Source organism: Lepidochelys olivacea (assembly GCF_965140295.1).
Source record: "Lepidochelys olivacea isolate rLepOli2 genome assembly, chromosome: 18".
Lineage (NCBI taxonomy): Eukaryota > Metazoa > Chordata > Testudines > Cheloniidae > Lepidochelys > Lepidochelys olivacea.
In genome coordinates, this window is record NC_140428.1 from 22,320,409 (window position 1) to 22,341,833 (window position 21,425).

At 46.0% G+C, this 21,425-nt stretch overlaps 1 protein-coding gene across 1 annotated transcript in view; it reads left to right on the plus strand.

Moving 5' to 3' along the window:
- The window catches only part of TTLL10 (tubulin tyrosine ligase like 10), an 85,637-nt gene that overhangs the window by 13,118 nt on the left and 51,094 nt on the right, over positions 1–21,425 (plus strand). Inside the window, exons 2-4 of the mRNA XM_084652070.1 lie at positions 17,028–17,220; positions 18,756–18,956; positions 19,829–20,018. Of these exons, the coding sequence (XP_084508196.1) occupies positions 17,040–17,220; positions 18,756–18,956; positions 19,829–20,018 (572 nt within the window). The 5' untranslated portion in view covers positions 17,028–17,039. The remainder of the gene's footprint in view (positions 1–17,027; positions 17,221–18,755; positions 18,957–19,828; positions 20,019–21,425) is intronic.

Genomic DNA, 21,425 nt, shown 5'->3' on the forward strand with positions numbered 1-21,425 from the left:
CTGTGCTGAAGCTTAATTAACCTTCCTCTGTGGAAAAGTCCTTTTATTTTCCCTTTATCAGTTTATTCTAGGTGAGGTGGGAAGAGGTGGAGTCAGCTCCCATGGCAGCACATTTAACAAGCTGCTCCTGGCACCGCTGCTGTAATCTAAATTGACTCAAACACGAAGTTCAGGACATTTAGATTCTGTGGGAACTCCGAATATATGTTTTGGCTCATGGAATGGGTTTAAATGTAGGAGAAACTACTTAATGAATTATACCCCCTTTTCTCAGCTGTATTTCTCTGCTTCCCAGATAAAGAGGCACGCATCTCTTCTGATGGCCCAAGCTCGGGGAGGATGTGTGTATATTTTGTGGGTGGCGGGATATCTAAATCTTCTTGCCAAGCCAGGATGAAGTGGGAGGATGCAGGTATGTCAGTATAACTTCTGGAAGAGGCAATGTTTCCATGGTGATTTCTGCTGGTTGAGCCCTTTGGGAAATCAACACTTTCAAAGAAACCTGAATTCCTGTCTTCAGTGGGTTGTTATGGGGAGGTTGAGGGATGCTTCTCCAGGAGAGAAATGTTGTTCCTTGTGAGATAAAAGTGAAATTCATCGGCGGCACCAGGGGTGGGTTATTTAGTACACCCCAAGGACCTATGCTATGTCAGCTGGAGGGAGTATTCTCTCCCATTGGACTGGAAAAAGGTATTTTGTGTGTGCGTGTGTGCTCGCACATCCAATGCAACATGTGAGTATCAGAAATAGCCAGGTTTCAGAGGAGCAGCCGTGTTAGTCCGTATTCGCAAAAAGAACAGGAGGACTTGTAGCACCTTAGAGATGAACACATTTATTTGAGCATGAGCTTTCGTGAGCTACAGCTCACTTCATCGGATGCATGCTGTGGATGCACCTGATGAAGTGAGCTGTAGCTCACGAAAGCTTATGCTCGAATAAATGTGTTCGTCTCTAAGGTGCCACAAGTCCTCCCTTTCTTTTTGAGAAATAGCCATCACACTAGCAATCCGTCCCTGCCCCAGGCTGGTTGATGATCCCATCGTTCCCTGGGAGTCCCTAGGCTGCAGATTCAGCAGCGTTCTATGAACTGAGCCTGGTGAGCGGTGTACGCCTTGTACAATCCGCTGGAGGATACCCAGATGATGGTACCTGAAGGGAGTTTGGGAGGACATACAGGCCAAATTGTGATATAATGTAGTAGTAATAAATTGACCCCTGGACAACAGAGGGAGCAGAACCCAGGGAAGATATTCAGAGGATTTAGAGGATCCTTAAAGGATTTAGGAGCACAAATCCCACTGACTTTCAAGGGGACTTGTGCTTCTAGATCCTGTAGGCACTTTTGAAAATCTTCCCCTCTAATATTAAATTGTATACATTATAATATATTATATACAAACCTTGTGGGACTTGGCTGAGACAAAAGCATTTCACTTGAGATCAAAGCCATATTTGAACCCACATCTCCAAAGGTAAATGGTTTAATGGACTCTATTAACCAGGCCAGGGCACGGGAGAGGCTAAGCAAACACTCCAGGTAGGAATAGCTTCATTTGGATTGCTAATTATATTTGCACACCAAACATCCACTTTAAACACACCCATTCCTGTTGCTAGCCCAACTCATTATTCACTATCTGTGTGCGTCTCCTCCCAAATGCTGGATAAACAAATGGAAAGGGAGAAAGAAGGTTTACTGCCCCTGGAATAAGGTAACCCTAGAACACTAGGATGAGTTAATGACTTGTGATTCTTTCGGCTCTGTTGACTTTTCTCTGCGCCTTTTCTCTTTTAGAATAGGTCCTAAAAAAACGTCATTTTAGAAGCATTCATTTCAACAACACAGGAATTGTCTGTAGAATACAGTATTTAAAAACAACATTACAAGCAAATAGTCTGGAAGCCTCTAAGCCAGCTGCATTTGTATGGTAAACAAAGTCAACAAGATGCAGTCCTGTTTTTAACTCTGTTATTGCAGTTTTCTTCCACTACTGAATAGCACAGGGGCCTAGTAACTTGTGTCTGGACTAGAGCACACAGGTGCTAACAGGTTCACAGTGCAAGGCCTTTTCTCAGGCATTAGCTCTGTCTTGTCTAATTAGATCGCAAGCTTTTTGAGGCAGGAGTGTGTCTTACTAGGTATTTGGACACCTAGCACAATGGGGCCCTGTTCTTGGTTGGGTCCCTAGGCATTACTGTAATAAACATGATTAATAATAATCAGCACGGCCACATAACGAGAGCCTTGCAAAACATCTGCAATGAAACCCAAAGCTGGGTGAACTCTCTCAGTTTTAGACTTTGTTGAGAACCCAAAATTCAAACTAGCTTCACTGAGGCTTGCAAAACGTTTGACAAACACAGGCCCGGTCTTGGAATGAACCAGAGCCTATTTATGGTTTCAAGCACAAAGTTAGGGTGAAACTTTCCCTTGTGCAGCGGGTCAGAGTTGAAGTCCCATTTGAACCATATTTTGAGGACTTAAGTAGAATTTGAGTCTCTCTCTCTCTCTCTTAAGTACTTATATGGTGCTCATTGCTGTGTTATCTGAGTTCCTCACAGTCTTAAATATATTTATCCTTACAACATCCCCATCAGGCAGGGAAATGCGGATAGCCCCATTTTACCGATAGGGAACTGAGACAGAGAGAAAGACTAAGTGACTTGTCCAAGGTCACACTGAAAGTCTTTGGTAGCGGAGGAAATGGAACCTGCTCAGCTGAGTCCCAGGCTAGCACCCTCACTGTTGGGCCACCCTTCCAACCCTGAACCAGCTGAGACTCTCTAGATCTGGACGGGGTTTGAGTCGAATTTTGGGGGTTCAGCTCTGATGAGAACAGCCTTCCTTCAGCTAGTTCAGTCCCAGCTTCAGCCAGAACAAGAAGTACAGAGGGGGAGAAAAAATGGGGAGGGGGCAGAAAATGATCAGAACTTCACTGGCTCTCAGAACAGATTCAGTTTGAGGGGTCAACTTAAGTTCTTACTGGAGCTGAGCAGCTTTGCCCATCCCTGTTTATACTGCTAGGCACAAGCCATTGAGAAATACCTCACAGAAAGCAACCAGACCCCACCTTTATGAACGCTGAACATGAAGTTAATCATTGTCCCAGCGCTGCCTCGTTGGTCTTGGCGAGGACATTCAAGGCCACCATTGTAACTGTCAGGGGCTTTGTGAGAATGAACCAGCCATTTGGGTGTTCCCCTTTGTGAGATGCAGAAGCATCAAGCACAAATTCTTATATTTTAAACGGTTGTGAGCAGACCATGTGTGAAATTAACACGATTCGAGTCAGGAACGATTCACAGCACGTGCATGCACCGTTCCATGAAGGGACTAATCTCCGGTGCTGGGGAGCTGATCTCTAGGGGGTGTAGTAGTAAAAATAGGCCCCGTCTGCAAAAGCTCCCAAGGACAAGGAATATTTTAAAATGAGGATTTATAAGATTTAACCGCACGGAGGACTAGGCGGCTTATGGATGCAAAGCCTTTCACCCCTGGGTCGTTGGTTCAAATCCACCCCAGGTTGACTGTGACTGAATGAATCATTGTTATCTCTTATGGATGGTTGGTGTCCTGTGTGAAACTAGTTTCCGGTCAGCTTAGTTCCCAGTGGGCATTCACTTTACAAATGGTGCCTCCCAGAACTGATGCTAATTGATGCCGTAATTAGCTGTCTCAGACAAGAAGCCATAGATTGACTTGGGCACTAGAAGTGGTCCCTCCGGGTTAAGGTGCAAACCTGAGGCAGTGCAGAGAAGCCCCTATTGCTACTGGCCATGCTGGATAAATAGAGCACTTCAGTTTGCGGGACTGCACTCCACTCACATAGGAAAAGTGTGAGCAGTGTGGTTCAGATTTTCAAAGGCTGGTCTCTGTGGTCAGTGTGGTGTATGTAAATGTGGTTGCAAAACTGAATCCACTATTATTTGGAGCCATAACCAATGTCAGATGGGTTTCTGTTACCTGATTGTGCCTGCCTCTCAGATATGTCGACATTAAATGACCTTAATGGAGGCCAGAATGGACTGTGGGAGCAGTTTTGTCTCTGCAACTATTTGTGCCGGCAAAAATGCAACTGCAAAAACGGCAGCTGATTTAAGGCTAGGAAAACGTGGCCCCATGTGTCATTCTAAAGTATCTTATTTTTCAGCCATGGCATGTTCTGTGCGTACCTCGCAACCCCAAGAGGGGGTCCATGTCTGAAAGTTACAGCAGTAACTTTGGAGTGATATCTATCCAGTACCCATCTGTTTGCCTTTGACAGCCCGCTGAAAGGATTGCACTGGGATATCTGTAAAAAGGCGATCAGGAAATTGGCGCTAATCAAAAGCTTGATGCCGAAAGCATTTGAATGTATCTCTTTCCTGCCTCGAAACTGCGAGCAGCCAAGCCATGGGAGAAGATTCCTGACTTACTCTACCTGTTGCTGACATCACTCCAGATTCCATCAGGCATCCAGGAAACAGGTTCAGACTTGAACAGCTCTGGATTCTGAAGTGAGCTAAGGGCATTTTTAAGGAGGACGCAAGACTAGTTAGCCTAAATGGTGGAGCTAAAGGAAAAGCTGGCGAGTGTTGAACAAGAATCCTGTCAGTCAGTGAATTGTACCTATAAATGCTCCCAAAGCACTTTACAAAATTGGAAGCCAGGAAAAGAGATGACTAAATGAGCCGCAAGCTTTTGCTAGGGATGCAGAGGGTTATGATCCCGTGTGAAGCATGCTGGATTTATGTAACTAATATTAACGCAAGAAATCAAACACAGAGGTCTCAAGCCTGAGACTCTGCCCACTAGGTGACCACTAATGATTACAGAATTTATGCTCATAAATTCACCACGTATCAGACTGAGAACAATATCTAAGCTGGTGAGATTCTGATCTCAGTTATGCCAGAGTAAATCAGGGGGATGTTCACTGACTTCAGGGGAGCTATTCGGGATTTATATGGCTGCAATGGAGTACAGAATCAGGGCCAAAGAATTTAAGGCTGGCCTAGTGAAAGGAGCTTAAGGCAATTAGGTGCCCAAACCCCATTGACACTCGGTGGGAATTGGGTGCCTAACTCCCCTAGGTCCATTTTAAAATGCCAGCCTAGTTTGCAATGGGGGCAAGTTCCACAACTGATTAGGAAGCCTGCACCATATTGTGGGTGCGTAAATCCAGCTGATTATTTTATTACAGGTCTATTGCAGAAGCCTCACCCTTCCACTGGAGTTTGACCTTATGAAAGAGATTGTTAAACTCCTAAGCAATCAAAGGCAGGTGCACGGAATCTGTATAGCATGGCAGCTCTACAACAGTCACAGACAAGACCAGCGGCTTGACAGTCACTAAAATAAGCTTTTTAAAAATGACGTGTCCCTGGTCACATCTGATCCTTCTTCTCTCCCTCCTGAATTGCTTGAGTCAGATTCCGAACTCAGCTACCCTGGTATAAATCCCAGGTAAGCCCACTAAAGTCAATAGAATTATTCTTGGCTTGAACTAGTGTAATTGAGATAAGAACGTGCCCCCTTGTGTCTTTTGCTTCATTCTTCCTTTTCGCACCCTGACATTTATTAAATCATGTTGCTATAGTGCCCAAACCCCTCCCGTTCTGCAGCCTGCCAATTCTCTAGGCTCCAGGGTTCTTAAGGTGCAATATTGAATTCCTGTGTGCATGTAACTGGTACGTTGCCCAACGTAACTGGTACATTGCCCAGTTCATGTGAGAAGGACATTCATAAAACAGACAATGTCTATATTGGGAAATCTCATGTGGGCTGCAGTAATCAGCCAGGGTATTGTCCATTCTGTCATCCAGGGTTAATAGCGGGGAGTTGAGGGCCCTCAACACCTCTCAGGAGGTGCTCAGCAGCCTATATGATCAGGATCCTTCTTTCCAGCCCTTTGGGCACTTTTGGAAGAAAGCTACCCTATAGTATCCTGAAAGCACAGTCAGGGGCCAATCCTTGGATGCACTGGTCACTAGCAACTTCCACGGCATTGAGAGTTCCAGGTTCTCAGCCTGTCTCAGGACTGGACCCAAGGAGAGAAGCATTTCTCTCAGGAAAACATTAAATTAACATCAGCAGTTCGGAGCCAGCTCCCCATCCCAGAGCCCTCTGGTCCCCAAACTGGCTTTGCAATCAAAAGTAGAACTTGACTGTTCTGTTTTCAAGGAGGAGCTGGCTTTTAAGCTTATTGCCTGGAGTGGGTGTGCTACTGGGAATGAGGCTAGAGGAACAGGTAAGAGAGGACCACTAGACCCTAGCCAGGAGAGCAGGGCTGTGAGCAGAGCCATGGGAGAGTGGCAAATGTTTTAAATGACATTTCAGGCTAAAGCTTTTGGCATTTTGTCCCAGGCAAAATGTAATTTTTCATGACATTTCTATCCAATGGTCCTTTTCAGACTGGAGCCCTCTGACATTTGCCAAGTGGCACATTGCTGATAGCCACTCTCACTAACCAGGTGAAATGCACCCCTGTGCAGTCTCAGCATAAAGTCAGGGCACTACTTCAGTTCCACTGAAGCTCAGCTCTGTTTTGAGGATGCAAGTGGGACTTAACTGGTACATAGACCTAGTGGTCTTATGAGTGGAACTGGAGAAAGAAGGTCAGATTTCAGGGGGAGGAGTTAGTTTGGTGCATCACCAGAGCCTCAGGAGTGCAACCTGGGCCGGGCTGTTACCAGACATAAACTGGCCTCTCACTGTGTAACTCTGGCCTCTATAGATGCTTAATAAAGATCTCTTTTCTGCAACTCTGTCCGCTTGCTGCATTGCTTATGGTTCATAAACCAGGGCTTGTGCTGGCCCTCTGTGCAGGGCTGGATTTCACCCCAGTGATGGTTCCAAGTGGACTCTCATCAGCCCATGGCTTTGGGCACAAAGTGGCCCGAAAGCAGAGCTATGATTTTTCAGCTGAACATCTGCTTTTTCCCTTACTGAAAAGGAGACTTGCTGGTGCTGATATTAAACATTCCCTCTCTCCCCTTGAGAGCATCAACGTCCGGATTGCTCCCATCCCTGGCTGGCCCGGGTGTGGAAAGGCTGGGAGTGATATTCAGACCTGGATCCTGCGTATGGCGGTGCAATACTCCACATCTGTGCCAGCCAACGTTACTGTTTAAACATTAAACATTCTGTGTCAATATTAAAGTTCTTGCTCAGGTTGTTAAGCCTGTATCAAGGTAGGAAGGAGAGGGGTTTACAATTCACAACGCTGGCTCCAGCTGGAAAAGAGGAGGCCCTCTGTCTGCATGGGGACGTGTTACAGAATGGTCTGATTCAAAGATGACACAACGTGTGAGCATATGCAGCAAACCCAAATGTGAGGTGCTCTCTGATTTCTCACAGGAGCACCAGAAAATGTGCCCACTTGGCTTAGAAGGAAAAATTCTTACCCTGCCATCCAGTTATAAACCAAAGCTAGACTGCATGGGAGCACAGCTTTGCCATAAATCGCTTTGATATCCCATGGTGCTGCTGCAGTCTGGCTCCCATCTTTCTGGGCTTCATTCAAAGCCTACTGAACCTGATGGAGGATGTGGCAGTTTCCTTCTTTATAACATGCAGCTCCCTAGCAAACCCAACATCTTGGCTCCATAAGAACGGCCCTACTGGGTCAGACCAAAGATCCATCTAGCCCAGTATCTTGTCTTCCAACAGTGGCCAGTGCCAGGTGCTTCAAAATGAATGAACAGAGCAGGTAATCGTCAAGTGACCCATCCCCTGTCTCTCATTCCCAGCTTCTGGCAAACAGAGGGTAGGGACACTATACCTGCCCATCCTGGCTAATAGCCATTGATGGACCTATCCTCCATGAATGTATCTGGTTCTTTTTTGAACCCTGTTATAGTCTTGACCTTCACAATACCCTCTAGCAGACCTTTTAGGGCCAGAGTCCATAAAAATAACAAGCTCGATCCAAAGCCTTCTGAAGTCAATGGAGCAACTTGGATTGATTTCAGTGAGGTGTGTTTGTTTTCATTGTCAGGGGAGAGCAAGACATACTTGGAACGGACTTTCTTTTCCTTGGCTTTCGACCCACCCTAGCACAGAAGAGGAGGGATTTGTCAGGGAATTTGTCCCATGGAGACAACACACTGCATATTAGAGGGCCGTTCACAGTGGAGAAATGTTTCAAAGCTAGTTGTTTTAAATAGACATCCATTTGCTTTCACATTTTGCTCACAGTTCTGACCTCCCTGCCCCTGCTTAGTGCATCCCCCTCCTCTGTGTGTGTGTAAAAGAAGAGGGAGTGTTTTCTAAAGCAGTTTGATTTTAAAAAGGGCTCTACAGTATAAAATCAAAGATGTCTCCCCAGATATTCATTCATGTGCCTGTTAGTCACAGACAAGGAAATCCCTGCAGTGTATTCAGTGGTCAAACTGTGATGCTGTTTTCCCCCGTGTTCTTTATCTTTAAATTTCCAAGAACATTCCCTGTGTGTAGAGATCAGAGTACGCAAATTGCCATGGTTTACAGAATCCTTTATGTCTGTGTCTGATCAAAATGACCAGGTCATATTTTTTAAAAACAGGGAGCTTGATTCTGACTGTTATGTCTTTATCCCAGGCCAGTAACCACCTCATTAGATTCCTTAGGAACATCTTTTCCATCCTGCTCTGCAGAGAAGTATGCACCCGTTTGATCATCTACATTCACTCACTAGCATGCGAATAAGCCCATCTGTTAATTGTTCCGCTCCACATGTCAATTTTTATTACATAGGTCTGGGACAGAATAGTCCACGATCTCACCTGGCAGCTGGTTTCTTCTAAAGAGAATGTGCTTTTTCCCACATGACATTCTTACGTGGATCATAGCATTCTTGAAATTTCAAAATGACTTTATCCAGTAGTTTGCAGCCCCTGTCAGATTCCCCCCAACCACCCCAGAGATGCAGATCATCAATACCTGTGGGCCTACTCCATGTAGCAGAATGGAGGACTTCATTCTCTCCAAGTTCTCTGCAATACCTCTTGATTAAAGGAAAAATCAAGAACTGCTGCAACCACCTCCTCCAGTCGTTTGCCAGATTCCCTGAGTGATTCAGGGCCCTTTCTTCACTTCACTTTTGCCAAAGATTTAATTTTCCTCTGGCACTATGTAAGAAGGGTCAGACAAACAGGATGGCTGGGAAGAGATTTAGTTTTATTTTCTGGTCTCAATCAAATAGCACATGTCACGGTTACAAACAATTATACCCCTTTCACATGGCAGGAATCACTAGCTACAGCGGCTGATGCTACTTTTCCAGGGAAGGCAGGTGAAGCGGAGCTCAAACACTGTCCTTTCATCTCTGGGGTCATGTATCAATTGGTCTCGTGCACCAATGACAAAGTGGACAATACCACGTCTCGCGTACTTTGTTGGGCAATAGCATGAAAGGGCTCCCTGCTTGAAAAACTAATTTAGCTCTTTATTAAAAGAACTGCACAGAAATTCTGCAACAGCAGCTAGCATTCAAGCCATGTGCACACAGACTGACTTCCTGGTGCCTCCTTCAAACTCTTTCCTTCTGCAATCTGTGCTCCTCCATCCAGGTCTGTGCAAGTTGCCTCACACCAGATGGTCCTCTTTGGCTGAGGGTATGAAATTCTAAAATCAAAATAGTTATTCAGTATTTCACTGCAGGCTCACGAAGGCCAAGCAAGGCTGGGGTGGTGACAGTCCTGTATTGAATCAGCTACATAATAATATTTACCCACTCCTACATATTGCTTCTCAGTGGCACCTCTACATGCTCTTTTCACCTAGAGCACTTTCAGATGGCACCAGTATCCCCGAGAAGAGCTGCTTTGAGGAAGTGAGCCCTTACCGTCATGCAAGCAAATGGTGCTGAGAGGAGATCTAGGAATGCAATAGCAAGGGGTTTTGCAAATAGAAACTGTATTGCATTCACAAGGCTGTGGAGTGGGAAGACAAGGAGAGCACGAGTGTTGCAGGCTTGGACTGAGGAGCATGGAGGATTTTGCAAGTCAGGATTGAGGTGCACTGTCAGAGCCATGTGCCCTGCTTGGGGCTGCAATCTCAAGGACAGTGCAAGCAAGGAATGAGATGGACGAGCAGAGATTAGAGTATTGGGAGGAGAGAGACAGAGGTGGGTACAATATTCCTGATTCTAGTTAGTGTTAAATGAGCATTCAAATCTAGCAGAGTCAGCCCAGATTCACCTCTCCCCAAAAGATCCCAAGATGGAGGTTCTGCATCAGCAAAAGTGGGTTCTCTTTGACTAGCAAACAACATCCAGCATTCATCAAAAGTGCACTCCTCTGCTGTTAAAATGTCCCTGCCCTTTATTTTTTCCAAAACCATCTGTTCCACAGCCAGCCAGCCCCAGACAGGGAAGGTGGATTGAGTGCTCTTGACAAGGCTCAGCATTTCACTCGCCGCTTGCCAAAAATGCACCTGCAACAAAGAAGAGGCACCCAGAGCCCTGCCAACTGCAGATTGTGTTAAATCACCTGAAACAGTGCAATGGGCTCTTGGCAGTCTATGCACAAACAAAGGGCCTGGCAAGCTTTTTCCCAGGCCTTAGGACTGGGGCAGGTGAGGGTATTGAGCTTAAAAACAATGACTGGACCAGGGCATTTCTTTACTGGAAGGAAAATAGTCGATCAAGTGGGAAGAAATGGGTGGGAAAGAGAGAGGCGAGCTGTTTGAAAGCAGCCTGAATGGTGGGGTTTGGACAAGTCCTTATTGAATCAAGAAGCTTGTCCTTCAAAGGCAGGCAAGTGCTGTGCCAGCTTTCTCCCACCCAGTTCTCTGTCAACACACCTCAATCCTGACCTACGGTGCTTCCTGTTTTTCCAGTCCTGAGGCCCTGACACTGGCTGCTCATGCACCTTAATCCTGGAGTTCAGCCCCAATGCATGGTAGCACTGAGCTCCCGCAGCCCCTCCTCTGCCTCCCCTCACGGCAGCCTGGGCTCCTCAGTCGGACAATTCCAAATAGTCCTTCGTCTTGCAAACCTGAGCCTGCTCCCTGAATGCACGCCCAGTCGTCCACGTGTTCACAGGGCGTTCATCCCCACCATTGCATTTGACCTGACTCATAGTTCTCGCTGGTATGCCAGTCCTGGGCTTTGCCAAAAGTCTCCAGCCTTGCAGTAGCCCTGTAATTCTATTTTTGGACTCCTTCATCGCTCTCCCATATATGTGAATGCTTATTCATACTGACCCTCCAAACCTTTTGAGAGGCACCCATCACTGGTCTGGAGGAACTGTAATTTTCATCTCTCTCCCCAGCGTATAGCCTTGTGGGCAGCGGGAGTTAGAGTGAAGAAGTAAATAAGGAAAAACAGCTGAGATCATCCCTCTGCTGCTGCTACTGAGTTGAGTGGGGTGAATCCAGGAGGAAGTTAATCCGCGATCATTGGATCTATGAGCCAAATGATTCATCACCGTGCTACCCAGTACCAAAGTCTGTACAGAGACCACAGGGAGTAGTCTGGGAATGTGTAACACCCTTGAAAAAAAACACAGGGCTTGCTTGCCAACGGTTAGATGTTTTCTCCCAGTTTGCCACACCTGCTGCCTGAAACTGCGTTTTGGTTCCTGTAACGCCCAGCCTGGCAGAACCTAGTCGGTGGAGTCACAGAAGCCAAGTACCTAAGGCCCAGTTGTGGTCTCACTTACACTGGTGGAAATCTGCAGTAACTCCTGCCATGGAGTCATTCCAGATTCACACCAGCACCTAGGAAATCAGAATCTGGCCCTGCAGTTTGAAGAGGAGAGAGGCTCCCAGTCACAGTTCTATCTACTCAGGGAGAGCCACCAGGAAGGCCCGGGGAGGGAGGTTAAAGTGTGGTAAAAACAAAACAATTTTGCATGGCTGACTATGAAACACCATTGACCAAAGTCCAGACCCAAATTCCACTCAGTCCTTACTGAGGCAGAGCGCCCATACATATCAATGGAGCAAGAACAAGGACTTGGGGATTTGCCCCTCCAGTAATACTTGGCATCTTTATAGCACCTGTTTTCCAAAGTCAGTGGGAACGATGGGTGCTCAGCACCTCTGAAAACCAGGCTCTAAAGACTTGCTTCAGCTCTTCTTGAAGTCCTTCGGGAGTCTCTCTCTTTACTTCAGTGAGGGGAAGCTGAATCGAATGCTGTGTGCCTTGCCAGGGGTCAGGCAGCGTGTCAAGATCAGAGTTTTAGGACTAGGGCCCAGGTGGTTCTGTCTCATCACTTAGTACTGTCCTGCCAGCTGCACCTCCCTGAAAAGACCCCAGCAGGATGCGGAAGGCAGGTAGTAATGCATTTTGTGCAAACCATTTTCATTTTGATAGAAAAATATACATACCTTTTCCTGTTTCATAGGCCTTGTCCTGGCCCCTGAAACAGTAACACACAAACCACTCCATCTAAAAATCTGCTTTTCTATAATCTGGGAATTTTCACGGTTGGAAAATGGCTTGAGTTTTGCACTCCTTTCAGCCCTGCTCTGGTGGTGTGTTTTTTGGTTCACCCCTAATAACTTTGTGTCTGTTTCTACCCTTCCCACCTTCCTCAGACGAGGTTAAAACTGTGCTCCCTGCAATGTGACATCCCTAAGGTTCTACGCAGCCCCACCTCTGACTAGTGGGGGTTACAAGAAAACAGGGGTTGGGGCCAAATTATCCCATAACTGCCGGCTACTACAGAGGTTCACGCACCTTCCTCAGAAGCATCTGGGTCTGGCCATTGTCAGAAACAGGACACTGGAGTAGATGGACCATAGGTCTGATCCAACTCTGGCAATTCCTGTGTTCCTGCAGGCCGAGAGGCTAGTGGGATGCTGAGAAGCAGATATGCTCAGTTATCACTGGAGAAATCTCTCTTGTTCCGTTTCTCCAGGAGAAGGGCAGTTCAGCGCCTTCATTATCCAGTGTATTGGAGGGAAGGGGCGGTAATGAGACCTTGTCTTAGCTGATGTAGGGGGAAGAGCTCAAGGGTGAGTGGAATCATGCTAGAAATTAACCTTGTTTTCGGGCAGACACCAGCCTCGCTTCCTGTATGCTGAGCCCTGGCTCGTTGATTACGAGCAGCCGGTGACGTAGGTCAGTTGCTGTGAGGATACACCACACAGGAATACAGGCATAAAAGTGTATCTGCCAGGACACTCTCAGGCAGGGCAGGTGACTCCCCCCCGAGCGGTGGGAAAGGCGATTCACAATAGCTGTTTGCTTTGCTTTTCCCGGCTGCCACGCTTCACACGCGGATTCTCATTTCGCTTAAGCTGGTCTGCCTGGCTGAAAGTGACGTTACTTCACTGATTTGGTGGGTCATAAGTTGCAGCTGAAAATCCAGAAGCTCAGATTCATTTGAGCCTTAAACATAGTTCAGAAGAAACAGGGAGAGGTGAAAGAGAGAAAGAATTTCCGAGTTAAAGGATTTGTGCATCTCAAGAGCCTGATCCAAAGCCTATTGATGCCAATGGGAGTCTTTCCATTGACTTCACTGGGTTTTGGACTGGGCTGCGATGGTGCAAGGACATGCACTGTTGTTCAGACAGCTTTTGCCCTGAACAACAATGTCTCTACCCACAAAAGACTTGATTTTCAGTGGTGCTGAGCCCCTACAGCTCCCACTGATTTCAAGCAGAATTCAGGGTGCTCAGTGCTTTGGCAAATGCGGCCCATTGTGATAATGGTGGTTTGATGAAATTGTGAAAGGTGACTTCAGTTCTAGGTGCCCTTGTACAATGTTCTGACCTTCTTACTTATCTGACCCAGAGTGTGACTCTTTTTGAGCACCAGAGGGGGTTGCATTTCGCCAAAGACTCGAATTTCAAGATCATTTTATAGCAGAAGCACCTTATAAACAAGAAAAGCGCTATAAGAAGAATTTCCCATATCTTTCCTCCACGTGCAGGAAGGAGGTGGTGCTGGTTTCTTCGTATCCTTGCCTGGTTGATGGTTCCATTAGTAGACTGGAACTGAACTTCCCCAAAGTTCTAAGGTGTTCAGATCTGAGGTTCTGGTTTGACCCATTATAAAGCTACCCTAAAAGCCAGCCCCAAGGCATGAAACCAGACTTGAGGCCTCTCCTTTCTCTCCCTCCAACACTTCGTTCCAGAGATTTGGTTTGGGCCCATCACTAATTTCCAAGTTTAATGTTGCGAGGGATGCAGTTGTCCAGTCACAGAACCATAGAAGTGTCGGGCTGGATGGGACCTTGAGAGGTCATCTAGTTCAGCCCCCGGCACTGAGGCAGGACCAATGAGAAGGAGTTGGTAGGGGAAGTGGCCTGTTTCCTCAATGAGCGGCACTCTTGCTTTCTCTGACAATCACAAGATGTGTATGACGCAGTAGATCAAGTAGGAATCTTTTTTTTCAGGACCCAGTACTAGCAACACATGTAAGGAAACACATGTAAGCAGTGGCATGATGGTTTCTTTGCCTTTGGTTTTCTCTGGCTGCAGATAGCCTTATTTAGGAGGACATTTAGGACCCAATCTTTGACTCTGGCCAAATCAGGCCACTCCCTTTATGTGTTGCACTTGAGACTAATGTCAGAGCTATACCGAAAAGGGACAGTTTGCTAAGCACATATGTGCTGCTTGCTGTACTCCCTGGCTGTCGAATATCTCAAATCTTGACTCCAGAATATTGAGAAGCCTCTCCTGAAAACCTGCTACCATATTCTAAAGGAAGAAAATCCCCATAAGAATGTAATATAAACAGCTCACAACAGTTGTGGATGCAGCTTGCTTTTGGGTGTCAACTGCACTCCTCATTACTGGAAGGCCACAAGAGTAAAGTCTGCCTTAATTACTAAGCATTTCAAAGTGCTTTATAGGCATTAATTAAATCCTGGGAGGATTTTACAGATGGGGAAACTGAGGCACAGAGGAGCAAAGTGACTTGCCCCAGGTCACACAGTGGGTCAGTGGCAAAGCTAGAGGAGACCTTCCTTACTCCCTATCCCCTGCTTTAACCACACAAACACTCATCTTCCTCCAAGAGGTCGGCTTCATCCACCCAAAGAGTGCTTAACCTCATAAAAAAGGCATTATCTGGAAAGACTGCTGCTGTCAGAAAGTGCAAATGCAGTGCTAGAAAAAAATAAAATATAATAAATGGTTACAGAGCCAGCTACATCTTGGCTGTTACTCTGCATTTGTGGCCAGCTTTATTAAAACATTGTTTCCTGAGAAACATGCTGTCCTGACCGAGCAAGAAAACAGGGCAAGCAGAATGTATGAGCTGCCATCACAAGTCGCTCATAAAACTATCTTTGAATGAAAGAGATTCTCTTGATAGTCCAACTCTCCCGCAGCCCGCATCAGAAGAAAATGCCATACTGTCACCCAATGGCTGAGGCTGGTATTCAGTCATTCAGTGCATTTCTATCAGCCCTAAGTGTTCATTTCAGTATAGTTTCTATTGAATAGAGCATTGCTATTCATCTAAACACAAGGATGATCTGTATCATATAGAAACAGTCCAGACTTCTCACATAAGCTACCCAGGTAGTAGTTTTCCCTCCCAGCGCTGTATCTTTCTATAGAGGGAAGCAATAATATTTCCAGGGGAGATTTGCTCATAGACAGGCGTCATCTTTCCCAGCAGAAAAAATTACCATAGGATGCTCAGACTGCCTGCTGCCTTCATTAATCTATTTAATGAAGTCAGTCCATCAAATGGTTAGAGCAGAAGGCGGAGAATCGCGATGCCTGGCTCCTATTTCTGTCTCTGCAACTTACTGGCTGTATCAGCTTGAGCAAATTGGTTAATCTCTCTCTGTACCTTTGTCTCTGTGTTTAATGGGGAAGCTCATTTCTGTACAAAATGTTGAGTCCCCGCATGAATAGTGCTGTGTAAGTGTAAAGCAGTGTGAATTCATCAGTCCTATTTTAATTTTTTAAAGGAATCCTTCAAATAATTATGCAGTTTAATATTTTTATTAATATTTATTTTATCTGTTTTGATTTTTTCTTTGTATTTGGTACAGTGCTCTTAGCTTATGGTAAAGAGAATCCTGAAAGAGCATTATAACCTTATTGTATATGCTGGGGTGGGTGTGTTATTCCTTACATAAATCTGGATATATCTTATATGGAACTAGAGTATAATACTTCTCTTTAATGCCGTCATTGCATCACTAGATCTTGTAAGACTTTTTTGGGGAACATAGACAGATATTTTAGTAGAAACATTCCAACCATAAACTTCTTAAGCAACAATGTAACATCAGGCAACCACTCTATCGCGTTCTGAAAACAAATTACTCAAACTTGGTTTTTGCAGCTTTTCATGTCACCGAGAACTTTTTGATGGTGCAATTTCCTGCTGTTTTCACTGTATCTATACACAGTACTCTAGATCTGTGAAGAAGTATAGTTTAGTATAGAAGAGTACTTGCACTTCTATAGCATGTTTTAGTACAGGGTCTCTAAGTACTTTACAGACCGTTAATTCAACCTGCCTTCATAACTCTGGGAGGAAGGTATATATTCCCCTTCATTTTACACATGAGAAAACTGAGGCACAGGATGTTAAAGTGAATTTCAAGTCAGAACCCAGAAATCCTGAACCCTCAGTCCTTCCTGTGCACTAACAATTAGGGATTACTTCCTAGAAGGAGTAGCACCTACTGGAAGTATTTGCAATATCATAGGGTGCAGCACCGCCGTCCTTCCAGCCTATGGTTTTCCTATATGACTCTGTAACATGTAGGCGGCTTGGCCATGAGATGTGTAAACCAGGAAGTTGGAAGGTAAAGCAAGGGCGAGGTTCCGGCTTGGTCTGTGTGAGCCGAGCATTGGAGCTAATCAGGCACATCGAGCACGAACAGGAAAATACAGAGAATGTTGCTGAAGGTCACTGTGACCTCCAGGAAGAAATGCCAGAGTATTCACACTGGCTTGGCACCTCCTCACTCGGGGATGCAGGGCCAAGCCAGAGCTAGAATTGAGTTTGGGCCAGACTCCGGCTTTCTCTGACTTTGCTCGCTCCTCTCTAGAAAAAGAAAAAAAAAAGTTTTGTCTTGAGAAAAAACAGACAGGGCTTGCTGCCCGATTTTCCTCCTTTCCTCCTTGTGTTTTGATTCAGGAGGAGCTGCAGATGCTCCGAGGGAAGAAACTGTCCGTACAGAGCAGACTTCAGGACTACCGGTGGCAGCTGCGGATGAAGTTTCTCGAGCAGGCAAAGAGTTACACAGGTGTACCCTACGCCAAGAAGTATCACGAGCCGGGCAGTAGGTGCAGACCCTTTCAGCCCATTCACCTTTTCCCTGATGGAGCAGGTATTGTCATTACTGTCTCTGGTGATAACCTACTGACGGTTCATGCCTTCCTTAGGCCACAAATGAATGGTAACGTCTCTTCTTTGGCCGTTCAAATAAAAAATATAAAGGACATAGAGCCATAGTCAGGAGTGAGATTAAGGGTGTCTAATTTGGCCCTTCCATATTCATGTTACCCCAGTTTAGACGCTATTATGATCGTCATCCTCATTATGGTTGCACCTAGAAGCCCCATCAGAGATCAGGGGGCCATTGTGTTAGGAGTTGTACATATACCTGATTAGAGAAAGAGGTTAGAATCTAAATAAACAAAAGGTGGAAGGGGAAACTGAGGCACGGAGCAGTGAAGTGACTTGCCCAGGATCAGTGGCAGGGCTGGGAATAAAATCTAGGTCTCCTGACTCACACCCCAGTGCATTATCCATTGACACATGCTCCCTTAGACGTCCCTAGACTAACATACACTTACCATCAGGCACTCCATCTAGGAACTTTGATTCCTTTGGACTCAGAGGACTAAAGAGGTCAAATTCTGCTCTTTCACCCCAAGCAGTTCTACTGACCAGACATTGGCTGGTACGACACATCTCTCAGAGGGACACAAGAGAGGAGTGGAGCAACAAAAGTAGTCAGCAAGAAGTTGTTTAAAGTTCCTAAATGCTTTTCAAAATGTTTAAATGTAGGTGAAAGTGACATTTTTCATTTTAAAAAAAATTAAAAGAAAAATTTCCAGCCATCTCCAAAGCTTCAATTCCGCATAATCCACATTACATCTGAAACATCTACATAGATCCTGTGGATTTGGTGAGGCCATAAAACTAGCAACGCGTGAACCTTTTTTGTCCAGAAGTTATAAGCGTCCAACAGTTCAGGTGATTTTGCTGGACCTAATCCAGCATATCCTAACTTCTTAGAGCTGCAAAGCTGGGCTGGAAATCTCATGGGATTCCTGCTATTTCCAGTTTCCAGTCAAGCTGGAAATACCATGAAAAAAAGACATCTTGGTAATATTTTGGCACTTCCTATTCCAATTGCAAGTGCCATCCTGAAATGCAGAGGCCACACAAATCAGAAACAATGGAGGAGAAAAAAATACCGAAACTGCCAAAAGGTCCAGTTCAGGTTTGGTTTCCAAAATGGGCGGAGATTCTAGGGCATGGCATTGAGGCCCATAGCTGGGCATTATAGTTTTATCCACATTAAGAACATAAGAATGGCCCTACTGGGTCAGACCAATGGTCCACCTAGCCCAGTATCCTGTCTCCTGACAGTGGCCAATGCCAGGTGCCGCAGAGGGAATGAACAGAACAGGGAATCATCAAGTGATCCATCCCCTGTCACCCATTCCCAGCTTCTGGCAAACAGAAGAACAATATACATTGGTGTGTCTGCCCCTAGACAAATCTGAATTATTGTGCAAAGCTGTCTCTTGCTGCATCTTCTCTCACCAAAGCGACTCTCCTGTCCTCCTGCTGGATAAAAAGGGAGGTTCCTTTGTCATTTTGCTCACCTACTGCCTTGCTCCCCGGCTCCAGAGTACGAATCCCCGCTCTTCCTGGATTGCTGCGGACTGATTCGGCAGGTGGTGCATGACTTAAAATCGGAATTTGGCTTTTGCATGGGTCCAGGAAACCAGGCGTATCAGTATGACACACTCCCCATCACTCTGCCCAGTGAGGAGCACATGAAGCCGGGAGACCTCATCTTCATTTCAGGAACGTACTTCGACACAGAACGTAATGTCAACAAAGATATCTATCCGTCCACCCATCCCCTTTGTACCTCCTCTATTTATCCATCCATCCTCATATGTACTTCCACCCCCTTCATATCCGTTCATCCATCCGTACCCATACATACCATCCTCATATGTACCCCCCATGCGTATCCCCCATCCAGCTGACCTCAGAGAGAAGTATACAACATTGTTAGAGTAGCTATGAGCCACCACACAAGGCTAGACACACACACACAAGGCTGTGAACTTGGGGATTTGAATGATCCCGGTTAAATGAAGTAATAACCCTCCCAAATTTTTACACCTTTCTGGAATTAAACTTAAAATGAACACTTTGTGAATTCTGAAGATGTGGTTTGGGCTGGTTTTGGTCATTCTTGTGACTATCTTTGCAATTCCTGATGGAACTAGACCAGAAAGGTGCTTTTTTTGTGTGGAGATTTTCAGCCATATCTTTCCAAATTTGCAGTGCAATTGTGAGAATTTCACAAAAAGTTGTCAGTTGAAGTTGTTATTACTGGATAGCTGTTTGGTGGCCTGTATGCCATGAGTTTTCTGAGCCTGTTGGACAGGTTTTCACATCACAGACAGCCCCAATCCATTTGGCTTTCCTCCTGGGAGTTCTTTGGGGGAGAGGGCAGTCTCTGAGGAGGGATGAATGACTGAATAGACATGGAGACTAAACTGTCCTCTCAGCAGCAAGGGTAGTCTTTTCTGGTCAGGGCAAGACACACTGACTGAACAGTGACACCGTCTGTCAGGGCCAGTTCTATGGATAGACAGTCTCCAGGGCCGTCAGCCCAGCACCTCCCCAAATGCCATTTTAAAGGCAACTTTGGAAAATGCGCAGTCACTTCCTTGTCATTGCAGGAAGGTGGCAATTCCATGACATTGTCCACGTGGAGATCTGGCTGGGGGCCGGTGAGCGCAGCCTCGGGGCCAGATGGAAAAGGGGCAGACTGCAGATCTTTGATTCCTACCGGTTTGTCTCTCCCTCCTACGGAGACATGGAATATCACTTCAAGTCCATTGAAACTTGGCTCCTAGGCACCTGTGTCAGGCAAGCATCACTGGCTTTCTTAATCTATACAAAAAGAAAAGGAGGACTTGTGGCACCTTAGAGACTAACACATTTATTTGAGCATGAGCTTTCGTGAGCTACAGCTCACTCCACTGAATGCATCCGATGAAGTGAGTTGTAGCCCACGAAAGCTTATGCTCAAATAAATGTGTTAGTCTCTAAGGTGCCACAAGTCCTCCTTTTCTTTTTGCAGATACAGACTAACACGGCTGCTGCTCTGAAACCTGAAATTAATCTATACAGTACACATCAGCCTGGGATGCCTGAGGCTGGCAATCTCAGGATCAAAGCGTGTCCTGAGACATTTCCCATGTCACTTGCCAGAGGTTTTGGTGTAATTCTGTTCTTAAACGTGACAGGAGAAAAGGGCCCCTTCCTATCCCAGGGCCCTGCTTCCTGGGCCAATTTCTTTCTTACGCTGCAACCCCTTTATTCCACTCTAGCATTGCAAAGGGGTAATAAAGAATCCAACCCCTGGGAGTTCATTGTGTGGCTGAGAGCTTCCAGAACATCACTGCCCTGCTCCCCCTCAAAGCACCCGGGGATGGGTCATGCCAGAGGAAGGAGAAAGAGGGAGGGAGGAGCTGGCTGCTCACTGGCTTTTCTTGGCTGGCATACCAGCACCTAGGGGAGTGTGACAAACCGGTGTAGCTTAGAGCAGCCTTGAGGCTACTTGGAGGCAGTCTGGGGAAGGGATTGTCTCATTTAGAATCAGGATACACAGCCTGGCCCCTCCTTTCCACCAGAACATTGTTCCCTAGAGGCCCCAGAAAACCCCAAGAAACTGTTAGTTCTGGCCAGTGCCTTGAGGACTTCCTAGCCCAGTCTTTCTCCTGGTTGGCCATGCAGTGAAGCTATAGGGCCCCATTCACAACCAGCACAAGCGGGCACAATACCATCGACTTTCCCCTTTGCACTCCAGTGAACTTGCCCTCAGTGTTAAACTGGTGACATGACATTCACCTTTATGGCAGCAGAGAGGTTATAAACACAGGTTCCTTCAATCCAGGATCAAGCCAGCTCTGACCAAACACTAGATCAGAAAGGACTCAGACAGTATGGCCGGGCCAGTAGATTTAGTTTTTGTATAAAAGCTTCTTCCCATCCTCCCCCATCACCAAATACATTCCTGTCTCTAAGTCTCTCCCTCAAGTCTTTTTGTGCTAGCCAGGGGTTTCCTTAGCTTCCCACCAAATGTGGAATTTGGCTCCAACCTAGTAGCAGAGGTGCACGTGCTACCTCGGTTAGTTAACTCATTGCAGTCTATCCTGGAGGCCAACTTGTGACTGCAGTTCTGTGGAATTCAGATTGGGGGCCAGTGCTTTTTGATCACGTTCATCAGTCGGGGTTTGGTGCTATGCTATAAGCAGCATTTGCTAAACCAAA